Below are 20736 nucleotides of genomic sequence, written 5' to 3'. Positions count from 1 at the left end.
CTTTATGCCTTTTTTATTGTGAGGTCGTGTTTCTGAAAGCTGTGGTCAGGTGGTTCTTACCAGGCTGGTTCCTAGAGCTCACTGGAGCGTTTCTCTTTCATCTCCTCCTCTCTTCTTCCCTCTCTCTCTCTCCCTCCCTCCCTCCATTCCCTCACATGAAGCGCTGCCTTTATGACCTATGACTGTTGCCACGGCAGTAAACCTGACTGAACTAACCAATGAAACCCAGCACAGATAAAGTTTCACTCATTTGAATGACTTGCCTTCTTTCCCCTCTCTCTCCCTCCCTCCATTCTCCCTCTCTGTTACTCACTCCTTCCCTCCCTCCATCCTTTCACATGGCCAAAAGCGTGAAGTCCTGTATCCCTGCCCCCCATGGTGGTCTTTAAGAGAATCAGCCACATTCATTTCATTTCTTGGTTTCCTGATCTGATTATGAATGGGGGGGGGTGGGGGGGGGGGGGATTTAGCCAACAGGGGGAGGGGCTGTCAAAGTTAGTTTGATTGGACTGTCAACCCTAACATGTGACTTAAGCGTCAACAAGGGTTAGTGAACCTGGCTGCAGCATCTAAAACCTTCTCCTCATCAGCCTCCTGAGTGTTAACTCAGCCCTTCAGAAAGAGCAGAAGCAGGTCACATCCATTCCACCTGCACCTAGAGGAGCATTAAAGACTTTCTCTTTTCCCTCCCAGTACAATCGCATGACTCCCTCTGCTTCTCTGGGCTCATGGCGAGCACATATGGGGGGGAGGGTGTCAGTGTGCTGTTATCTCTGGATGTGTGATTCACTGCCAGACCTTCATGACTAACCTTTAAAATAAGCAAAGAAGCTTAACTTCCACCAGTGAAATGCAAAGCCAGCTGGATCCAGGTGCTGGGGACAGGCCCTCGGTTTGGGTAGGCGCAGGCTGGTGATTTGGCATGTCTGGGTGGGGTTTGCTGAGGCGCACCATGGCTGTGTTCCGGCTGAGATAAACATGGGGAACTATGTAACACACCGAAGCGAGGCTGTACTGAACGCTCTGTTTCAGAACGCTCTATCGCTGTTGTTGGGGGGCGATTGTGTATAGTGTAACACAAGTTCTTTAAGTCACTCGATGTTTGTGATTTCCCCGTCCTGGCACGGGTGCACCCATCGAAAAAGACCAGTCACATCTCACAAAAACCATTTGAAGATGGTGTTTAAGTAGAAACTGGTGTACGTGTATCTCCTGTGTGATTAATAAATACACTGACTGGTACTCACTAAAATACACGTATTTATAGGCTACACGTGTACCAGTCCTGCACATATATGGGGAACAGTCCTGTACATGTGTGTTACACATCAGAACTGACTGAACAGAGCATAACTGACTGATTTAACACAGCATAACTGACTGACTTAACACAGCAGAACTGACTGACTGAACAGAGCAGAACTGACTGATTTAACACAGCATAACTGACTGACTTATCACAGCAGAACTGACTGACTGAATAAAGCAGAACTGACTGAACAGAGCAGAACTGACTGGCTGAACAGAGCAGAACTGACTGACTGAACAGAGCAGAACTGACTGACTGAACAGAGCAGAACTGACTGACTGAACAGAGCAGAACTGACTGGCTGAACAGAGCAGAACTGACTGGCTGAACAGAGCAGAACTGGCTGGCCTAACAGAGCAGAACTGACTGGCTGAACAGAGCAGAACTGGCTGGCTGAACAGAGCAGAACTGACTGGCTGAATACAGCAGTACTGACTGGCTGAACAGAGCAGAACTGACTGGCTGAACAGAGCAGAACTGGCTGGCCTAACAGAGCAGAACTGACTGAGCACAGCAGAAGCGTCATGTTTGCCTTTAAATGCTGATGTCAGTGCAGGGGTTCTGCCTGTTGTGCTGGAACCGTGGACATGTCTGGTGTTTTAAGGGGGGGGGGGGGTGGGTGGTGAGTCACGGTGAGGGTGGTACTGTATCTTCCTGTCCACAGTGTGAGTGCAGGGCGTGGTGCAGTTTCCTCTCTCTCCATTAGCTGTGCTCCGCCTCCGTATCCCAGCCCCCCCAGCACCATTATCTCTGATTGTCAGAGAGAGAGAGAGAGAGAGGGATAGAGAGAGAGGAAGGGTGGGAGAGAGGGAGAGCGAGAGGAAGGGAGGGAGAGAGATGGGGAGGGAGAGAGGGAGAGGGAGGCTGGCTGGCTGGCAGGCTGGACTCGCTGCCTCTTCTTGACTCAGTGCGGATATCTGCGGTGAAGCTCTGTGGATTTGGCTCGGCAGCATCTGTTTTTGGACTCTGGTCTGTGGTGCTGCCTGCTGGATAGCGTGTCCTGGACTGCATGAGCTCAGGGCGGGCCCACTGGACCTCCTCGGGACCACGTGATCCAGTGTGGAATCGGGAACGCGTTGCTAGGACAGCTGCCTGCTTTCAGTTTCATTTACCTGCTGACCTTGTGCTGGAGTCTGCTCTTTCGTTGTCTCTCTCTCGCTCCATCCCTTCCTCACTTCCTCCCCCCTCCCTCTCCCTCTCTCTTCCTCTCTCTGCCGGTGTTACTTGGCTGTAGTGTTGATATCTCTGTGGCAGAACAGGCAGTACACTAACCTTGTTGCTGCTGCTTTGTGACCACTCTCTGACCACACCTCAGCATGGCTACCTGCCTCCATCTCCACCTGCACCTCCGCCGCTGCCACAGCTGGAGCCCAGGTACAGCCACGCTCAGTCTGGCCAGCTTTCCTCTCTGTCTGGATGGCTGTGATTGGTCATCTCTCTGTGTCTTGGTGGGTGTGATTGGTCCTCTCTCTTTGTCCAGATGGGTGTGATGGGTCCTCTCTCTGTGCCAAGAGGGATGTGATTGGTCCTTTCTCTGTGTTCAGAGGGACGTGATTGGTCCTTCCTCAGTGGTCAAAGGGATGTGATTGGTCCTTTCTCTGTGTTCAGAGGGATGTTGACTCTCTCTTGCGATACGCTGGCAGTTCTGTGGCAGCCGTTTGTGTGTGCTCCAGTTGATGCTCCTCAGCTGTTTTTGTACAGGCTGGGCCCCTTTGGGGGAAAGGGGGGGGGGGCGCAGGTGAGCACACAGGTGCTGCCCTCGTTCTAACGAACGCAGTCTCTACAGTTAAGGCCGCTAGCTCTATTGCTGCTGTTTTAGCCTGGCTCGTTGCCGTGGGAACCTATTCCTCAGGATATCCTGTGTGGTGGGGGTCAGAGGCCCAGACAGCCTGCCCCCCCCCCCTCCTCCTCAGTTGCTCCTGGTAAATATTTTCTGTAGTGAAACAAAGGCATTTTCCCTGTGCAGTGAAAGGCTGTTTGACCCCTCCCTTACAAACTGAGTGGAGGGGGCGGGGGGCGGGGGGGCGGCGGCGATAATCCCCAGTGTGGTATTTCAGGACAGCAGTGGCTAGGAGTCTGACCTTTGACCCTCAGCACACCTCCACAGGTGAATCATTTGGCTGAAGGGTGTTTGGCGGTGCCTAAGGGCACCCTTTCTTGTGTACTCTGGCCTTTGAGGGCAGCGCTGTGTAACCCCATCTTCTCCAGGGCGTCACGCTGTCCTGCTGATGGTGTGTAGTGCAGTCTGGGGCCTGTGAAGCTCCAGAGCTGGTCTGTGTGTAGAGCCGGTCTGTGTGTAGAGCCGGTCTGTGTGTAGAGCCGGTCTGTGTGTAGAGCTGGTCTGTGTGTAGAGCCGGTCTGCGTGTAGCGCCGGTCTGCGTGTAGCGCCGGTCTGCGTGTAGCGCCGGTCTGTGTGTAGAGCCGGTCTGCGTGTAGAGCCGGTCTGCGTGTAGAGCCGGTCTGCGTGTAGCGCTGGTCTGTGTAGCGCTGGTCTGCGTGTAGAGCCGGTCTGCGTGTAGAGCCGGTCTGTGTGTAGAGCCGGTCTGCGTGTAGAGTCGGTCTGTGTGTAGAGCTGGTCTGTGTGTAGCGCCGGTCTGTGTAGTGCCGGTCTGCGTGTAGAGCCGGTCTGTGTGTAGAGTCGGTCTGCGTGTAGAGCCGGTCTGTGTGTAGAGCCGGTCTGTGTGTAGAGCCGGTCTGCGTGTAGAGCCGGTCTGCGTGTAGGAGAAGAGCAGCACAGGCCGTGAGGCTCGTTTCTTCACTCAGAGATCGGGGATGTTAAAGTGGCTGCAGGAGGATGTATATATTCAGTGTCAGCTGCAGACGCCGTCATTAATGATCTGACTGGACAGAGATCTTATCTGTGGACATCTAATGTAGACGTCGGCTATAGCTCCCCCCCCCCCACCCGCCCCCCATGCTTCCACATTTCACACACTGGTTATCTGTCAGAGGCTGAAATAAAAATCTGACTGTAGCGTGAGCATGTTGTTGGCGATGGGGGCGGGGCTTGTCATGTGGTGCGATGGTACATTCCTAGGCCAGGGAGGGAGGGGGGAGGCGGTTTAGTGCTGATAAGGAGTACGCGAGCATGTGGGGGAGAGTGCCAGTGTGGGCCTTCCACCCTCCCCCCTTTAGGATAACAGCTCTAATGGAGCCGGGCCTGGAGAGGGAATCTGCTGAGCTGCCGCTCGTACCTGTGTGATGAGTACTGTACCTGTGTGATGGGTCCTGTACCTGTGTGATGGGTCCTGCACCTGTGTGATGGGTCATGTGCCTGTGTGATGGGTCCTATCCTACCTGTGATGATACTTCATAATGGTGAGTTCAAAGATTTGTGAGCCATAGTTGGGGGCAGATTCTGAATGCGTCCAGGTCATGGGCTCCATCAGGTGTGTTTGCTGCTTCGTCCTGACAGTGGTGGGGTCTGTGCGGCCTGCGTGCCACCACATCTGGGTCTGCTGCACATCTGCACGTGATGCATGTGCACACGCGTGTGCTGCTTACTGAACGTGAGCCCGTCACCGAGAACACAGTGCACCTGGAAGCGGCTCAGACGCTGGTCCCCGGACGTTACCATAACAGCAGCCTGCTGGTGTAAGGCAGGACGGTGGAGCAGTTGATGAGCTTTGCTCCCTGTGTGTGAGCTCTTCTCCATCTCTCTCTCAGACGATGAAGTGGACCACCAGCACAGCACCACGGGGACTGAGGGGGGGAACTCTGGGGACACTACTCCACCCACCAAGCGCAAGGGCAAGTTCTCCAGCCTGGGGAAGATCTTCAAGCCCTGGAAATGGAGGAAAAAGAAGAGCAGCGAGAAGTTTAAGGAAACTTCAGAAGGTGAGCATTTGTTTTCTCTGGTGTTTGTTCCTATGTGTTCCCTTGTGTTCCTTTCAGTTCCTATCTGTTCCCTTGTGTTCCTTTCAGTTCCTGTCTGTTCCTGAATGTTCTCGAATGTTCGCGAGCGTTCATTTCAGTTTCTGTCTGTTCTCTTCAGTTTCTGAGTGTTCCTGTCTGTTCCTTTCAGTTCCCAAGTGTTCCTTTCAGTTCCTGTGTGTTCTTAAATTTTCCCAAGTGTTCCCTTCAGTTCCTGTGTGCAACTCTGTGTTTGTGTTTCCCTGGTAAGTCTTGTGCAGCTATTTTCCTCTGCTTTCCCCAGTTCCTTGGTCCTGATGTGTAGCTGGAGGTGTTCCTAATGGCCTATTGTTGCAGGCCCAAGAAAAATATCCTGCTGACCTCACATTGCGTTCTGTCCCACATGCTTGCAGAGCTCTGTCTACGATACAGTCACATCCTTTTTTACTTAGATTTTAACACCTTTTAATTGGTACAGGGTGCTGGGACCATACACTCGGTTTTTCACTACTGTCTGTGATTGGCTGGTCACAGAGTCTGCTTGTGAACACTTCCTGCAGTTCTGGAAGGCTGTGTTTGATTGGCTGGTGATAGATGGTCTGCTCGTGTGATTGGCTGGTGGCAGACAGTCTGCTCATAAACTCCTCTTCCTGCAGTTCTGGAAAGCTGTGTGTGATTGGCTGGTGATAGATGGTCTGCTCGTGTGATTGGCTGGTGGCAGACAGTCTGTTCATAAACTCCTCTTCCTGCAGTTCTGGAAAGAAAGATGTCGATGAGGCGGCCTCGGGAAGAGCTCATCGAGAAGGGAGTGCTGAAGGAGATACCAGATAACGGTGAGAATCATTCAGACCTTACTAATCTCACTCAGACAGCACTGAACTCACTCAGACATCGCTAAGAGAGAAACCTCCCCTTTTAAATGTCTGACCTCATTCAGGGAATGAGATTGAACCCTCCTCTGACCTGTCTGATGGCTGTTCATAGAGAGTCCACCCACTTGTGTGCTGCTATGTGCTTCTTCAGCTGGGACAGCAGCTCAGTGATGTGTGCAGGGACAGAAGTGTGAATATGAATCATAGCAGTGGCTTCTCCTGCGTGTTCCAGCATGGCTGAGCCGGATGTGTTTGGAGTGAAAAGGCACATTTCTCATTCTGTTACTCCTGCAAGGGGTAAGAGGTCCAGAGCCAGGTGTGGGAAGAAACTCTGTTAAAAACAGCCTGCTCTGTCTCTGGGGTCCCTCCTCTGTTCCAGCTCCCAAACTCTGCGCATTAGGATGTGGGTTTTATCTGGAGTTTGTGAAAGTGGAACAAATTCCGCCTGCAGCAAAAAGCTTTGAAAGTCGTGCATTTTCCGCTCGTTTATTAGATCCGCAGCGGGGCTTTTTCCATCCGTCGCGTGAAGGCTTCAGAGCATCTGTGCGCTCTCTGCCTCAGGGCCTCTGGGAAGCCTGGCACTTTGTGAGGGAGCTGCATTGAGATGGGCGGGTCTGGGAAGGGTGAATGTGTGGGCTTTAGCGTGACCGCTTCCTCTGTGACGTAGACCGCCCAGTGTAAAGCCCAGTGAAGAGTGACCAGTGTAGAGCCCAGTTTAGAGTGCCCAGTTAGTGTAGAGAGCCCTGTGTAGAGTGCCCAGCATAGAGTGCCCTGTGTAGAGCCCCCAGTGTAAAGAGCCCTGTGTAGAGTCAGTATTTGTTCTGTTTCTGCCTCTGCTTGCCTCTGACTCTCTGTGGTTCTCACTGAAGAAGCGGAGCATGCTGGCTCAGATAAAAGCTAAATTAATACAATTACAGTATGCAGAAAGGAGACTGAACAAGGATGGCTGGCTCTCCCCTCCCTGTGGGGTCAGTTCTCAGTCATAATGTCTGTCTGTCTACTGGTACCCCCCAGTGGTGGAAAAAAACTCCCGAAAGTGCTCAGGCCAACAGAATCATCAGACATGTGCCCACACAGGCTGCAGGACCCTCTCTACAGATACATCATGGTTCCCCTCCCATCCCCACTACCTAACACTCCCACCTCCGTACTAATTCAGCTGACAGCATTTGATGGGTTCCGGCTGTAGTTTTATGGTTTCTCTTCTTTGGGCTTGTTGTGGATGTATATAGAATTGGTTCTGTGGTTCTTCGTTAGCATAGCTAACGGACACTGGTGCTTTAGAGATGTGGCTTCTTCAGCCACTGGGCTGGGGATGATGTTTGTTAGCATGGCTAACAGGCTAAGGATGCTGTTTGCCCGCTCTGGCACTGCCGCTCTTATTAATCAGGCCAGTGCGCTTGTGTTTCTCATGCACAGTAAGCCACTCTGCTAAATGAGTGTAATGTAATGGACACATGCTTGGTGTGTAACTGCACTGGCACATGGTCTCCAGCATGGGAGCTGTGGAGCAGCCTTTGTCTGAATGCATCTGGTGTTCTCATCTTCTGTACCTCCAGACCTGCTGTGTAATGGGTGGGGGTTTATTCCTATGGGTTAGCTGTAAAAATCAGTTTGAGGACTCAAACCTGCAAACCCTGTCTCTGCTGCCATGGAGACGGTCACAGTAATCCTGAGCTGGAGTGGAATGGCAGTGAGCTATTAATGACTAATGTGATTTCATAATCATAATAGTATGTGTGTAATCATAACTCTGTGTGTGCGCTCGTGTGTATGTGTGTGTGCGTGCTTGTTGCAGAGGGAGTGGAGGTGCACAGCACGAAGCCCCCCCATGTGAAGAACGGACACACGGTCCCTGTGAGCGGGGCGGGGGGTGTAGGCCGGCCCCCCTCAGAGGGGGACTTCAGGGTCAACCCCACCTGGCTGCCGCAGGGCGGGGAGCGGAAGAGCCGCCCCCCCCCAGGGGACGGGGAGAAGAAGGCGGGGCTTCAGTGGCAGGGAGAGGAGGGGCGTCGCCCAGGCAGGCTCCACCCTGACACAGAGAAGAAGCCTGTCCTGCAGAAGGCCCCTTCAGAGGATGGCCGCAGGACACGCCCCCCTTCAGACGCCGAGCGCAAAACCCCCCTCCCCCGACACGCCTCGGCCGAGGAGGGCCGAACACGCAGAGGTGAGCCGCGCGTGTCTGTGTGTGTGTGTGTGTGTGTGTGTGTGTCTGTGTGTGTGTCTGTGTGAGTGAGTGAGTGAGTGAGTGTATAACTGTGTGTGTGTGTACAACTGTGTGAGTGTGTGTGTGATATTAAACTGTGTGCGTGTGTGAGAGTGCGTGTGTGTGTGTGTGATATTAAACTGTGTGCGTGTGAGTGCGTGTGTGTGTGTGTGCGTGTGTGAGTGAGTGTGTGATATTAAACTGTGTGTGTGTGAGTGTGTGCGTGTGTGTGTATGTGTGAGTGCGTGTGTGATATTAAACTGTCAGTGCGTGTGTGTGTGCGTGTGTGATATTAAACTGTGTGTGTGTGTGTGTGTGTGTGTGATATTAAACTGTGTGTGCATCCTGTGTTGTTGCAGAGTCCAATGGCAGCCGCTTCGTGCCGGACAGCGAGTCGCTGCGGGACACACTGAGGGAGCCGCTGCCTCCCAAACAGGCCATGCTGCCCCCCAAATGGCTGGTGAGCTCCACCCCAGAGCCCGGGAGCGAAGCCCCTCCCCGCGTGCCCGTCTCCGTGGCCACGCCCTCCTACTCCACCTCCTCCGGCTCCTCCTCGTCCTCCTCCTCCTCTGCCGTGAGCGCGCTGGCCAAACCTGCGCGGAACGTCTCTTCCGCCGGTCCCAACCCGCCATCGCCAGCCGCTGGGCCCCTCGTCCCCTCCGCCTCGGCCCCGCCCGGCCCCCTGCAGGTCAAACAGCCGCCCGTCCCCCCGCCGAAGCCCCTCAACCGCAACAGCAACCCGGCCATGCTCGGTGAGTTAGCTCCGCCCACAAGTCTGCTCAGCCTCCACTGTTCCTTTATTGCACTTCAAGCACACACACACTGATTTTCCCTCACAAACACACACACACACACTCATTCTCCCTCACAAACACACACACACACACACTCATTCTCCCTCACAAACACACACACACACACACTCATTCTCCCTCACAAACACACACACACCCATTCTCACTCACATATACATACTCATTCCCACACATACGTACGCATACTCTTTCCTGCTATTGTCCTATTCTGATTGGCTGCTGCAGGGTGTTACCCTGCTGTGATTGGCTTGTGGGTACAGCAGGTGTTGCTGTGTTTAATCCCACAGGGTGGTATGCGTGTGGAAAACACTGCACCCCCCCCCCAGGGACGGGGCTCAGATGGTTCTGAGCTCAGCACCCCCAGCGCTGTTTTTCTGCCTCCCCGCCTCGGGAGAGTTCTCAGATCCGCGTGTTATTCCCGCTGCTTGGTCCTGTAAGCTCCCCACTGCTGAACACATTTAGGCCTGCCACGTCCGCTCTCCCAGTCCCCTCGCTGGGTTTGGAAACTGCATCATGTGCTTTCACTGAGCAGGCCGGGTGGATTTCTGCGCTTATAGAACCTGGCAACCCTTCACAGGGCATACATTTCTTACTTCCTCATCCTGGTATCAGGGTTGACTGTGAGACTGCAGGTTGTGCAGGTTAATGTGAGACTGCAGGTTGTGGGTTTACAGAGTTAGTTTTAGCGCAGGTGTTTTAGTGTATAGGCACAGACCTGTAAGCAGGGTGAGGAGAAGCCTTCTGAGCACTGCCCATTTAAAACTAGCATCCTCACAGAACAGCGCCCCCTCCTGTTTGGAATAAAATATGCAGCTGGCTGTAATCATAGATCCAGTCGGCAAGAGAGGGCACGCTGTCCACAGAAACATCATAAACTGTCTAGGCCCAACCCCCGAGTGGGAAAGTTTGTTATAATTTATAATAAGTCTTTAAATCAGGAGAAAATCTGGTCATATATCAAAATCATAGCGATTTTGTAAATGCTCCTCAGCTTGTCCTCACAGCTGAATCCACCTGCCTGTACTGCTGGGATGGTGGTGCTTTTCTGCTATAAATTCTGGAGAAAAACTGAAGTACATTTCCATTTCCTTAAGTAGCTTATGCCATTTTCTGTGAAAGACATGTTTGTGTATATCTCAGTGATACTTGTGTGTGTGTGTGTGTGTGTGTACCATGTTCAGTGAGGTATGCAGATGTCCGCGTTTGGGAATGTGGACGTTTAGGGGTGTCCCCCTAAATTTTGGGATGCAGCATACAGGGGGTCTCTGCACTGTTTGGGGGTACGGGGTTTCTGCTGTTTGGGGGTACGGGGGTCTGTGCTGTTTGGGGTGTCTGAGCTGTTAGGGTGTACGGGGTTTCTGCTGTTTGGGGTACATGGTTTTTTGCTGTTTGGGGGTAGGAGGGTCTGTGTTGTTTGGGGGTCTGCACTGTTTGGGGGTACGAGGGTCTCTGCTGTTTGGGGTCTGTGCTGTTTGGGGGTGTCTGCGCTGTTTGGGGGTACGGGGTTTGTGCTGTTTGGGGGTACGGGGTTTGTGCTGTTTGGGGGTGTGGTGGTCTCTGCGGTCTGGGGGTGCGGGGTCTCTGCGCTGTTTGGGGGTGTCTGCGCTGTTTGGGGGTATGGGGGTCTGCTCTGTTTGGGGGTGTGGGGGTCTCTGTGCTGTTTGGGGGTATGGGGGTCTGCTCTGTTTGGGGGTGTGGGGGTCTCTGTGCTGTTTGGGGGTGCGGGGGTCTGCTCTGTTTGGGGGTGTGGGGGTCTCTGAAGCCTCCTGTGTGCGGTGGTCCCCAGCCTCCCCCCTGCAGAGGGGGGATAACATGCACTTCCCCCTGTACTGGTCCTGCTGGAAGCGTGAGGGCGAATACGACGTCTACCTGTCCCTCCCCGTGTACCTGTGCCGTCGCGCTGGAGCGCCCCGCCCAGGTAACGCACGCATCACCCAGCTCCGCCCCCCCAGGGCCCAGCCTGCCCCTGCTGAGGTGCTGCATGGACCCGGGCGTGCCTCACCTCCGCCCCCGCATGCTGCTGCTGTAACCCCGCCCACCTGTCTGTCACTCACCTGCCACTCACCTGCGCCCTTTCCCTAACATGGAGCTGAACCTGTGCTGTTCCGTGACGGCCTCTGAGCGCAGTTCCTGCCTTTGTCTGCTGAAGAGGATGGGGAGAACACCCCCAAAAACATGAGCACCCCAGGATTAGTGATCAGTCACTGCCAGTACCCACGTCTTCCAATCTCATCTGACTGCGGCTGCTGGCCGTGTTATCTATGTTCATGATAAAGGGAATATGGACTCCCTGTACAGCCCACACACACTCACACACACACACACACACACACACACTCTCACACACACACACTCACATACTCACACACACACACACACACACACACACACACACACTCACACACACTCACATACTCTCACACACACACACACACACACACACACACACACTCACACACACACAGGCTATACCAGCAGTGCACAAACTGGGTTGTGGGAGATATCTATGGGTAAATCATTGAGTTACGCAGGATTTACACCAAACAGTCATTCCTACTGCACTCCACGAGAGCACAGCTTCCGCCTGAATGACTTGCAGCACACACAGTGTGAGAGTTTACGGCTTTAGCGAATCATCGTTAGCTAATAGACAGCCGGTCTTTTTGTGCTTTTTACAAAAAAAAAGTTACATTTTGAAATATTGGCTGTTTTGAAATATTTTCAACATTTATAAATATTAACATTTCAAATTTGTTTGAAGTTTCCCAATGGGAAATTGATAAGTGGCTGATATGTTCCATTAAAGAGGCTCACTGCCGATGACTAACGTTAATGAGAAAAAAAGTTTAAGCTTTGTGTGCTTAATAGCCTGCTAATTTCAGTAACCATGTCCTTTCATTTAGCTTTTAGGTATTAAAAACACGGCTATTGTCAGCAGTTTTGCGATTCATTATCAATTAATTGCCATTAATAAAATTGGCATCAGTTTTGGTCCCAAAAAGCATGGAGTGATATCTTTGGGTCAGCGCAGAAAGCTTGTGCACCCCTGGGCTACATGACCAGCGTTTCAGAGCTGAAAAGCAGCAGCAGCTTCCGCCCTCAGCACTACCGAGCGGTGGAACGACCTTCCTGAGGTCACGTGGGAAACAGAAACCGTTCCAGTCTTTATATGAAGACACAGTGGTGCCTGTTTTAGCCTCTCATTAAACAGCTGCTCCCTATAATCCACATCTGTGTCCTACTTGGGCTGTGTTCTTAACAGCAGCCTGAAAACTACTGCCGGCACCAGAATGACTCCAGCGCAACTTAACTGTATATGACACAGTAAAAGAACAGGGGTTGATTGGTGCTATAGGAGCACAGGGATTGATTGGTGCTATAGGAGCACAGGGATTGATTGGTGCTATAGGAGCACAGGGATTGATTGGTGCTATAGGAGCACAGGGATTGATTGGTGCTATAGGAACCTGGGGATTGATTGGTGCTATAGGAACCTGGGGATTGATTGGTGCTATAGGAGCACAGGGATTGATTGGTGCTATAGGAACCTGGGGATTGATTGGTGCTATAGGAGCACAGGGATTGATTGGTGCTATAGGAGCACAGGGATTGATTGGTGCTATAGGAGCACAGGGATTGATTGGTGCTATAGGAGCACAGGGATTGATTGGTGCTATAGGAGCACAGGGATTGATTGGTGCTATAGGAACCTGGGGATTGACTGGTGCTATAGGAGCACAGGGGTTGATTGGTGCTATAGGAACCTGGGGATTGATTGGTGCTATAGGAGCACAGGGATTGATTGATGCTGTAGGAACCTGGGGATTGATTGGTGCTATAGGAGCACAGGGATTGATTGGTGCTATAGGAACCTGGGGATTGATTGGTGCTATAGGAGCACAGGGATTGATTGGTGCTATAGGAGCACAGAGATTGATAGGTGCTATGGAAACACAATGATTGAATTATATGACTGACTGGACTGGAGGAAAACGGAGTACTTTGGGTGATGTGGAACGCTGAAACCACAAGCTGCTATTTTCTCATTCATTTCATCTTCAGCTGGGACTGGCTTGCTTTTGGGGAACCCCCCATAACATCAGGGCTCACCCTGCCGGACAGGCCGTAGAAATGGGGTGGAACTGACCATGCATGTGCACCTTCCTCATTGGCTGTCCCCACACTACTGGCCAATCAGACGGCCTGTTGAATGAGGAAAGCAGCAGAGGCATCAGTGGAGTCTGGCTGATTTGTGTTCCTGCCCCTGTGTGCACCAAAGAGATGGAGCAAACAGACATGCTTTCATCTGGGCCTGTGTGTGTTAGCACATACTGTCAGTGTGTGTGTGTGTGTGTGTGTACACAGAGGTGAGTAATGTGTGTGTATGTGTGTGTTAGCACATACTGTCAGTCGTGTGTGTGTGTGTGTACACACAAGTGAGTAATATGTGTATGTGTGAGTGTGTGTATGTATGAGTGTGTGTGTGTGTGCACAGGTGAGTAATGTGTGTGTGTGTGTGTATAGAGGTGAGTAATGTATGTGTGCGTGTGTTTGTGTGTGTACACAGGTGAGTAATGTGTGTGTGTGTGTTTGTGTGTATAGAGGTGAGTAATGTATGTGTGTGTGTGTGTGCTTGTTTTCCCAGCAGAACTGTCCCAGGCGTCTGGAGGGGTCAGTCTGGTGCCGGCTAAGCCCTCCCCACCCATGCCCCCGAAGAGAACCACACCTGTCACCAAGCGCAACACAGAGGAGCCCTCCCCCTCTGCCCTGCCCCTTCCCGCCCCCCACCCTGCCCCCCTGTCTGAGGAGGACTTCCAGCTGCTCCCACCTCCCCCCTCCCCTCCTTTACCCACTCATGTGCCCCCTTCTCCGCCTCGCTCCCTCCCCCACACCCACCACCACCACCTCGCCCACCAGCACTCCTACCCGCACCCCCTGCCCCAGCCTATCCCCGCCCCCTTCGACCCCCCCAGCCCCAGCTCTGAGCCCCCCCGCCAGCCCCCCATCCCACTGCACATCATGATCCAGCGGGCCCTGTCCAGCCCCGGGCCGGCCGTGCCAAATCCCGATGGGTCCCATCGCGCCCACTCGCTGCTCTTCGAAACCCCGCCCGAATACGCTCGTCCCCTGCCCGTCACCATCCAGCCCCTCAAACAGTGAGTGCTCCCCCTACTGACCGCTCTACCACATTACACTGCTATTACACTGTTACTCAAATAGTGAGTAAGTGCTCCACCTACTGACCCCTTTACCACATTACATTGCTATTATACTGTTACTCAAACAGTGAGTGTCCCACTTACTGACCGCTTTACCACATTACACTGCTATTACACTGTTAGCCAAACAGTGCCACTGTGGTTAACATAACCCTAAGGGAGTTTCACGTTTTCTTCTATGAGATAAATGACACCCAGTATTATCTCAACTGTGACTTCCGAAGCTGTTATGTGCTTTAAAAATGTCAGCTGCTAATGAGTTGCTATATTGAAACTACAACAATGGTGGCATTCTGCCATTCACACTAGCCTGCTTGGACGCGACAACCTTTGTAGTTTCAATGTAGCAAATTGTTAGCAACTTACTTTTTTAAAGCACTGAAAGGCTTTGAAATTCACAGTTGAGATATCACTGGGTGTAATTTATCTTGTAGAATAGAACGTGAACTCACTTAGGCTTACGTTATCCACAGAACGTATTTTCTGCAGAAAACAAAATCCCTATGGGAAAAAAGCATTGGAAATCTGACGAGGGAACCCATGGCGGAAGAAACGTCTGGGTTGGCCTACAAAAAGACGTCATCACTGTAACACTCTATTGTGGCCTAATGACCGCTCTATACAATACATACCTCTTACACTGCGGTTACACTGTTTCTTTGGTAAAATCTGTGAATCTGTTTGTCAGAATTGATAATTTTTTTGACACTGACAAAGCACATTAAACTGGAATCAAACTGCACGATCCCTGAAAGCCAGACAGAAAAGCAGAAATAAAGCGTTTAGCAGATGGCAGCGCGGTGAGATGGAGCTGGAGAGGGAGAAGGCTGGGGGTGTGCGGTTGAGATGGAGCTGGAGAAGGAGAAGGTTGGGGGTGTGCGGTTGAGATGGAGCTGGAGAGGGAGAAGGCTGGGGGTGTGGGGTTGAGATGGAGCTGGAGAGGGAGAAGACTGGGGGTGTGCGGTTGAGATGGAGCTGGAGAAGGCTGGGGGTGTGCGGTTGAGATGGAGCTGGAGAAGGCTGGGGGTGTGGGTTGAGATGGAGCTGGAGAGGGAGAAGGCTGGGGGTGTGCGGTTGAGATGGAGCTGGAGAGGGAGAAGGCTGGGGGTGTGTGGTTGAGATGGAGCTGGAGAGGGGAAGGCTGGGGGGTGGTGTGGTTGAGATGGAGCTGGAGAGGGAGAAGGCTGGGGGTGTGCGGTTGAGATGGAGCTGGAGAGGGAGAAGGCTGGGGGTGTGCGGTTGAGATGGAGCTGGAGAGGGAGAAGGCTGGGGGTGTGTGGTTGAGATGGAGCTGGAGAGGGAGAAGGCTGGGGGTGTGTGGTTGAGATGGAGCTGGAGAGGGAGAAGGCTGGGGGTGTGCGGTTGAGATGGAGCTGGATAGGGAGAAGGCTGGGGGTGTGGGAGGTGATGTTTTCTCCATGTCTGCTCAGCAGGAGCAGGAGAAGCTTTGCCCAGCTCACACTCACATTAACGCTTTCTGCTCTACAAAATGTGCCTGGACACTGTGCGCTGTGCAAAGCCATATCAGCCAAGTCTGCCACACTGTACAGTCTCCACACATCTCCCTCCCTCTCTCTCTCCTACCCCATCCATATTTCCCTCTTTCTCTCTCCCCGCCCCACCGCACAGGGCTGAGGATGACTACTCAGATGAAGAAGAAGAAGAAGAGGAGGAGGAGGAGCCTATCCCAGAGCCCCTCCCCATGCAGCCGGACCTTGAGCCACGCAGTCGCAGGTGCCTGGTGGGGGATGTGGGTGTGACCATCATCCCCGAGGGGGAGGGGCCAGAGACCAGCGAGGAGGAGGAGGAGGAAGAGGAGGAAGAAGAGGAGGAGGAAGTGGAGGAGCTAGCAGAAGAGGAGGAGCAGGATGAAGACAGTGACTCAGATGGGCCAGTTCTCTATAAAGATGATGACTCCGATGAAGATGAAGATGAAGAATGCCCGTCCAGTACGTGCATTACTAACACCTAACATATTACTAACACATTTCCCATTTCTGTACCAGTGCACCAAAAAGGTCTTGTTCAGATGAGTTTTTATATATAATTCTTCCATGGACAGTCATTTAAATTTATGAAAGGGATTAACAGAGTAAACTTATAAAAGATTTTTCAGGTTGAGTTCTGTTCACAGAACAAGGGGGGTTAGGTGGAAATGAGTTAAAGGTAAATTCCACAGTTCATCTGTGTGCTGGTTTTACTTCCAACCAATATATTAATTTAAGTTTCTAAAAAGGCTCCATAATTGATTTTTTAAATGATACAATTATTTGCCACAATTTATCAGAAAAAATTAAATCATTAATTGTATGAGAATTTATCGTACTGAATAAATATGCTTAAATTAATATATAATTTCTAAATTTCTAAAAATGTACTGACAATGTGACATTGCGCGTGCGTGTTCGTGTGTGTGCACGTGCTTGCGTGTGTATGTGTACACGTGCTTGTGTGTGTGTGCTTGCGTGCATGTGTGTGCGTATCATTGCAGGCTCTCTGGCCAGCAGGGTGAGGAGGAAGGACACTCTGGCGCTGAAGCTCAGCAATCGACCGTCGGCTCCTGAGCGGATAGCGCGAGAGGAGCAGAGCGCCCTCTCCTGGCAGAGCAGGGAGCAGTGGGAGGCTATCCGCACACAGATCGGCACTGCACTTACCAGGTACACACCCCGCATGCGCGAACGCATACAACCACACTTCTACACAAATTCGAGAAGGTTGTTTCCACCTAGCCGGCTCACATAGTACATGTCAGATATTTATTTTGTATACAGCCTACACTATTCCCATAATTATTACCCGAAAAGTAATCGCAGAAATCTTAATATTACACGAGCGAAATGAATGGGGTAAATTCATTTTCTAATAACATTCCGTTTAACAGAATTATAACCCTGGGAAAGAGCTCGGCTGGCTCGCGCCCCAAAAACCAAGAAAACTACTTTTTAAATTTGCTTTTAAAATGACATGCAGGATTCCGAACCGTAAGTTTAGGTCTGTACCACAGGTTTATGACAAAACTACCAATGGAATATTTATTAAATAAATATTTTACCTCAGAATTGTTTTTAGGTGACGTTAGCCAGATTGCTAAATTTGGAATCGAATACAGTTATTGAAAATATTTCAGTTCTGTTTCCAACGTATGTTCCATACTAATAAAGACAATTAACTGTAATCAGGCAGTATAGCTAGCTGACTGAGAATTATTTGTATTTTATATCATTCATGTCACGTAACGTTTTTCTTTAAAGTAGCTAGCTAACTACGTAGCTAGCCGCTGATACAGCTAGCTTGCTCGTTCAGTCTGTATAGGTTTAATCGACAACTACTGAAAAGATAAACCCCGGCCTCACGTCGACATTTTCAAATGTTAACATTGAGTAACCTTCTCTTACTGAACTGTTGGGTTGAAATGTAATTGATTTATGCAGATAATTACGGCTAATTATTTACTGACCTCCTTCGTAGAGTCTGAGACAGTTTGTCTGAAGAAGTTCAAACTTCGTGGTTGTTCCATAGGAACAAACCATTACAGCCGAGTATAAGGGGAACTTTGCTTTCAACATTTAAAAATAAATAATAAATTGGCAGACACAACAACATATTTTAACAAAAGAAAAGGGCGCACAATATAGTATTCTGCCCTGAACTGAAAAACTACAAATATCACTTGTAAAGTCCATGCAGAAATGTATTGAGTTTTATAACAGTGGTATAGTCCATAAGCAGCCCAATCAGCGTTTAAATTCACTTGTCCAGAAATACTTTGAATGGAAACCTCAGGTGCCACACACTGACCTGTGTGCGTGTGCGCATGTGTGCATACTTGTGTGTGTGTGTGTGTATGCGCATGTTTGTGTTTGTGTGTGTGTGTGTGTGTATGCGCATGTTTGTGTTTGTGTGTGTGTGTGTGTATTTATCCTGCAGGCGACTGAGCCAGAGGCCAACAGCAGAGGAGTTGGAGCAGAGAAACATCCTGCCGCGTGAGTATAAAACCCACATCCATCCCTCTCTCCTTCCATTCCCACTCTGCCTTCATCCCACTGTCCCTCCATCCCTCTCCTTTTCCTCCTCTACTCCATTCCTGTGCTACACCCCTTCTCTTTTATCCTTTTCTCCCATTCTCTGAAGTGCGTCCCTGTGTGTAATATAGAAGGGGGAGAAATCCTCTCTGGTATTTTTATTCCTAAGATCAAAGCTTCACAGCTCATTATTATTCAAATCCAATAAATGAGGTCATCTGACCCATGCAAGAGAGCTTTCCTGTTTTATGCAAGATTGAATCCTTCACTTTGTGATTTCAAGTACATCAAAGCCATGCAGTTCTTTCAAAAAAAATTAAACAGAATTTATTGATTTAGTAACACCTCTCTCTGCTGTTTGATCCCTGCTCTGACCCTTCTCTGACCTCTCTCTCACCCTGCTCTAACCCCTCCCTGACCTCGCTCTGACCCCTCTCTAACCTCTTTCTGACCCCTCTTTGACCCCTCTCTGAGCATTATGTACCCCTCTGTAGGCTGAGAAATGAGTTCAGGAAATCTCTTGGTCTATTTCAGGGGTGTACAGTTTTGGGGGATGTGTGCTGTATTCAGAGTGTGTACAGTTTTGGGGGATGTGTGCTGTATTCAGAGTGTGTACAGTTTTGGGGTGTGTACAGGGGGTGCAGATCTGACACTGTCTCTCCTCTGTAGCCAAGAATGAGGCAGACAGGCAGGCGGAAGTGAGAGAAATCAAACGGCGGCTCACCAGGAAGGTAAGAACCGGAGAACTACAGGCTACCGGCCTACTCCACACACTACCGGCCTACTCTACACACTACCGGCCTACTCCACACACTACCGGCCTACTCCACACACTAACAGCCCGCTCCACAGGCTAACGGCCTACTCCACAGGCTAACGGCCTACTCCACAACGGTCTGCTCCACACGCTAACGGCCTGCTCCACAGGCTAACGGCCTACTCCACAGGCTACCGGCCTACTCCACAGGCTAACGACCTACTCCACAATGGTCTGCTCCACACACTACCGGCCTACTCCACACACTAACAGCCCGCTCCACAGGCTAACGGCCTACTCCACAGGCTAACGGCATACTCCACAGGCTACCGGCCTACTCCACAGGCTAACGACCTACTCCACAACGGTCTGCTCCACACGCTACCGGCCTGCTCCACACGCTACCGGCCTGCTCAACACGCTACCGGCCTACTCCACAGGCTAACGGCCCGCTCCACAGGCTAACGGCCTACTCCACAGGCTAACGGCCTGCTCCACAGGCTAACGGCCTACTCTACACGCTAACGGCCTACTCCACAGGCTAACAGCCCGCTCCACACGCTAACGGCCCGGTCCACAGGCTAACGGCCCGCTCCACATGCTACCGGCCCGCTCCACAGGCTAACGGCCTACTCCACAGGCTAACAGCCCGCTCCACACGCTAACAGCCCGCTCCACACGCTAACAGCCCACTCCACACACTACCGGCCCGCTCCACAGGCTAACGGCCTACTCCACACGCTAACGGCCTGCTCCACAGGCTAACGGCCTACTCCACTCACTAACAGCCCACTCCACAGGCTAACGGCCTACTCCACAGGCTAACGGCCCGCTCCACAGGCTAACGGCCCGCTCCACAGGCTAACGGCCTACTCCACAGGCTAACGGCCCGCTCCACACGCTAACAGCCCGCTCCACACGCTAACAGCCCGCTCCACACGCTAACAGCCCGCTCCACAGGCTAACGGCCCGCTCCACAGGCTAACGGCCTACTCCACAGGCTAACGGCCTGCTCCACAGGCTAACAGCCTACTCCACACACTACCGGCCTACTCCACACACTAACAGCCCGCTCCACAGGCTAACGGCCCGCTCCACATGCTAACGGCCTACTCCACATGCTAACGGCCTACTCCACATGCTAACGGCCTACTCCACACGCTAACGGTCTGCTCCACACACAGGCCTGGGGAACCAGCACTCTAACATAGAGGAGCAGACTAAAGCGTGAATGCAAAACCGCTAAGTGAGAAATAACCACATCTGTGGAGCCTCTTCCTGGCGGCGCACAGAGTTCCTCTGTGAAAGCACACAAACGGACTCTGGCCCCTGCTGTCTGCAGCTCTGTGAGTGCTGCGTTTCCTCGCAGGTGCGCTCAGCGCCGTTTGACAGCTCTGAGTTCAGCGGTTCGTGTGAAGAGGCGTGTGCTCTCTCGCTAGCGGCGAGTGGAGAGGACACTAGAACCGCTCTGCAGAGAAGTGGACTGAGAGACGTTTAGCTGCCACTTACTCAGGCGATCAGGGGAATGGGGTGGGGGGGGAGGGGGGGCTGAGGCTGGGACGATGGGGGAGGTGTACAGTGCACGTCTGACCCTGTGTCCGTCTGTCTGTCCCGCTCCTTCCCTCTCTGTCTGTGCCTGCAGTTGAGTCAGAGGCCCACCGTGGCAGAGCTCCAGGCCCGGAAG

At 51.9% G+C, this 20736-nt stretch overlaps 1 protein-coding gene across 6 annotated transcripts in view; it reads left to right on the top strand.

Moving 5' to 3' along the window:
- Nucleotides 1-20736, top strand: part of phactr4b (phosphatase and actin regulator 4b) — a 33778-nt gene that overhangs the window by 9871 nt on the left and 3171 nt on the right. For 2 of the 6 annotated variants that reach the window (XM_064335787.1, XM_064335636.1), the window contains 11 exons: nucleotides 4976-5146; nucleotides 5914-5994; nucleotides 7832-8200; nucleotides 8599-8991; nucleotides 10841-10972; nucleotides 13700-14210; nucleotides 15903-16222; nucleotides 16765-16930; nucleotides 18201-18256; nucleotides 18965-19026; nucleotides 20695-20736. The exon at nucleotides 20695-20736 is cut by the window's right edge and continues 96 nt beyond it. In XM_064335787.1, the coding sequence (XP_064191857.1) occupies nucleotides 4976-5146; nucleotides 5914-5994; nucleotides 7832-8200; nucleotides 8599-8991; nucleotides 10841-10972; nucleotides 13700-14210; nucleotides 15903-16222; nucleotides 16765-16930; nucleotides 18201-18256; nucleotides 18965-19026; nucleotides 20695-20736 (2303 nt within the window). Of the gene's footprint in view, nucleotides 1-2182; nucleotides 2684-4975; nucleotides 5147-5913; nucleotides 5995-7831; nucleotides 8201-8598; nucleotides 8992-10840; nucleotides 10973-13699; nucleotides 14211-15902; nucleotides 16223-16764; nucleotides 16931-18200; nucleotides 18257-18964; nucleotides 19027-20694 lie in introns of those variants that run through there. The other 4 variants (XM_064335708.1, XM_064335566.1, XM_064335858.1 and 1 more) reach the window with 4 other exon arrangements.

This window comes from Anguilla rostrata, chromosome 1, assembly GCF_018555375.3.
Source record: "Anguilla rostrata isolate EN2019 chromosome 1, ASM1855537v3, whole genome shotgun sequence".
Lineage (NCBI taxonomy): Eukaryota > Metazoa > Chordata > Actinopteri > Anguilliformes > Anguillidae > Anguilla > Anguilla rostrata.
Note: the sequence above shows the minus strand (reverse complement) of the source record. Positions and strands in the feature narration are given on the sequence as shown.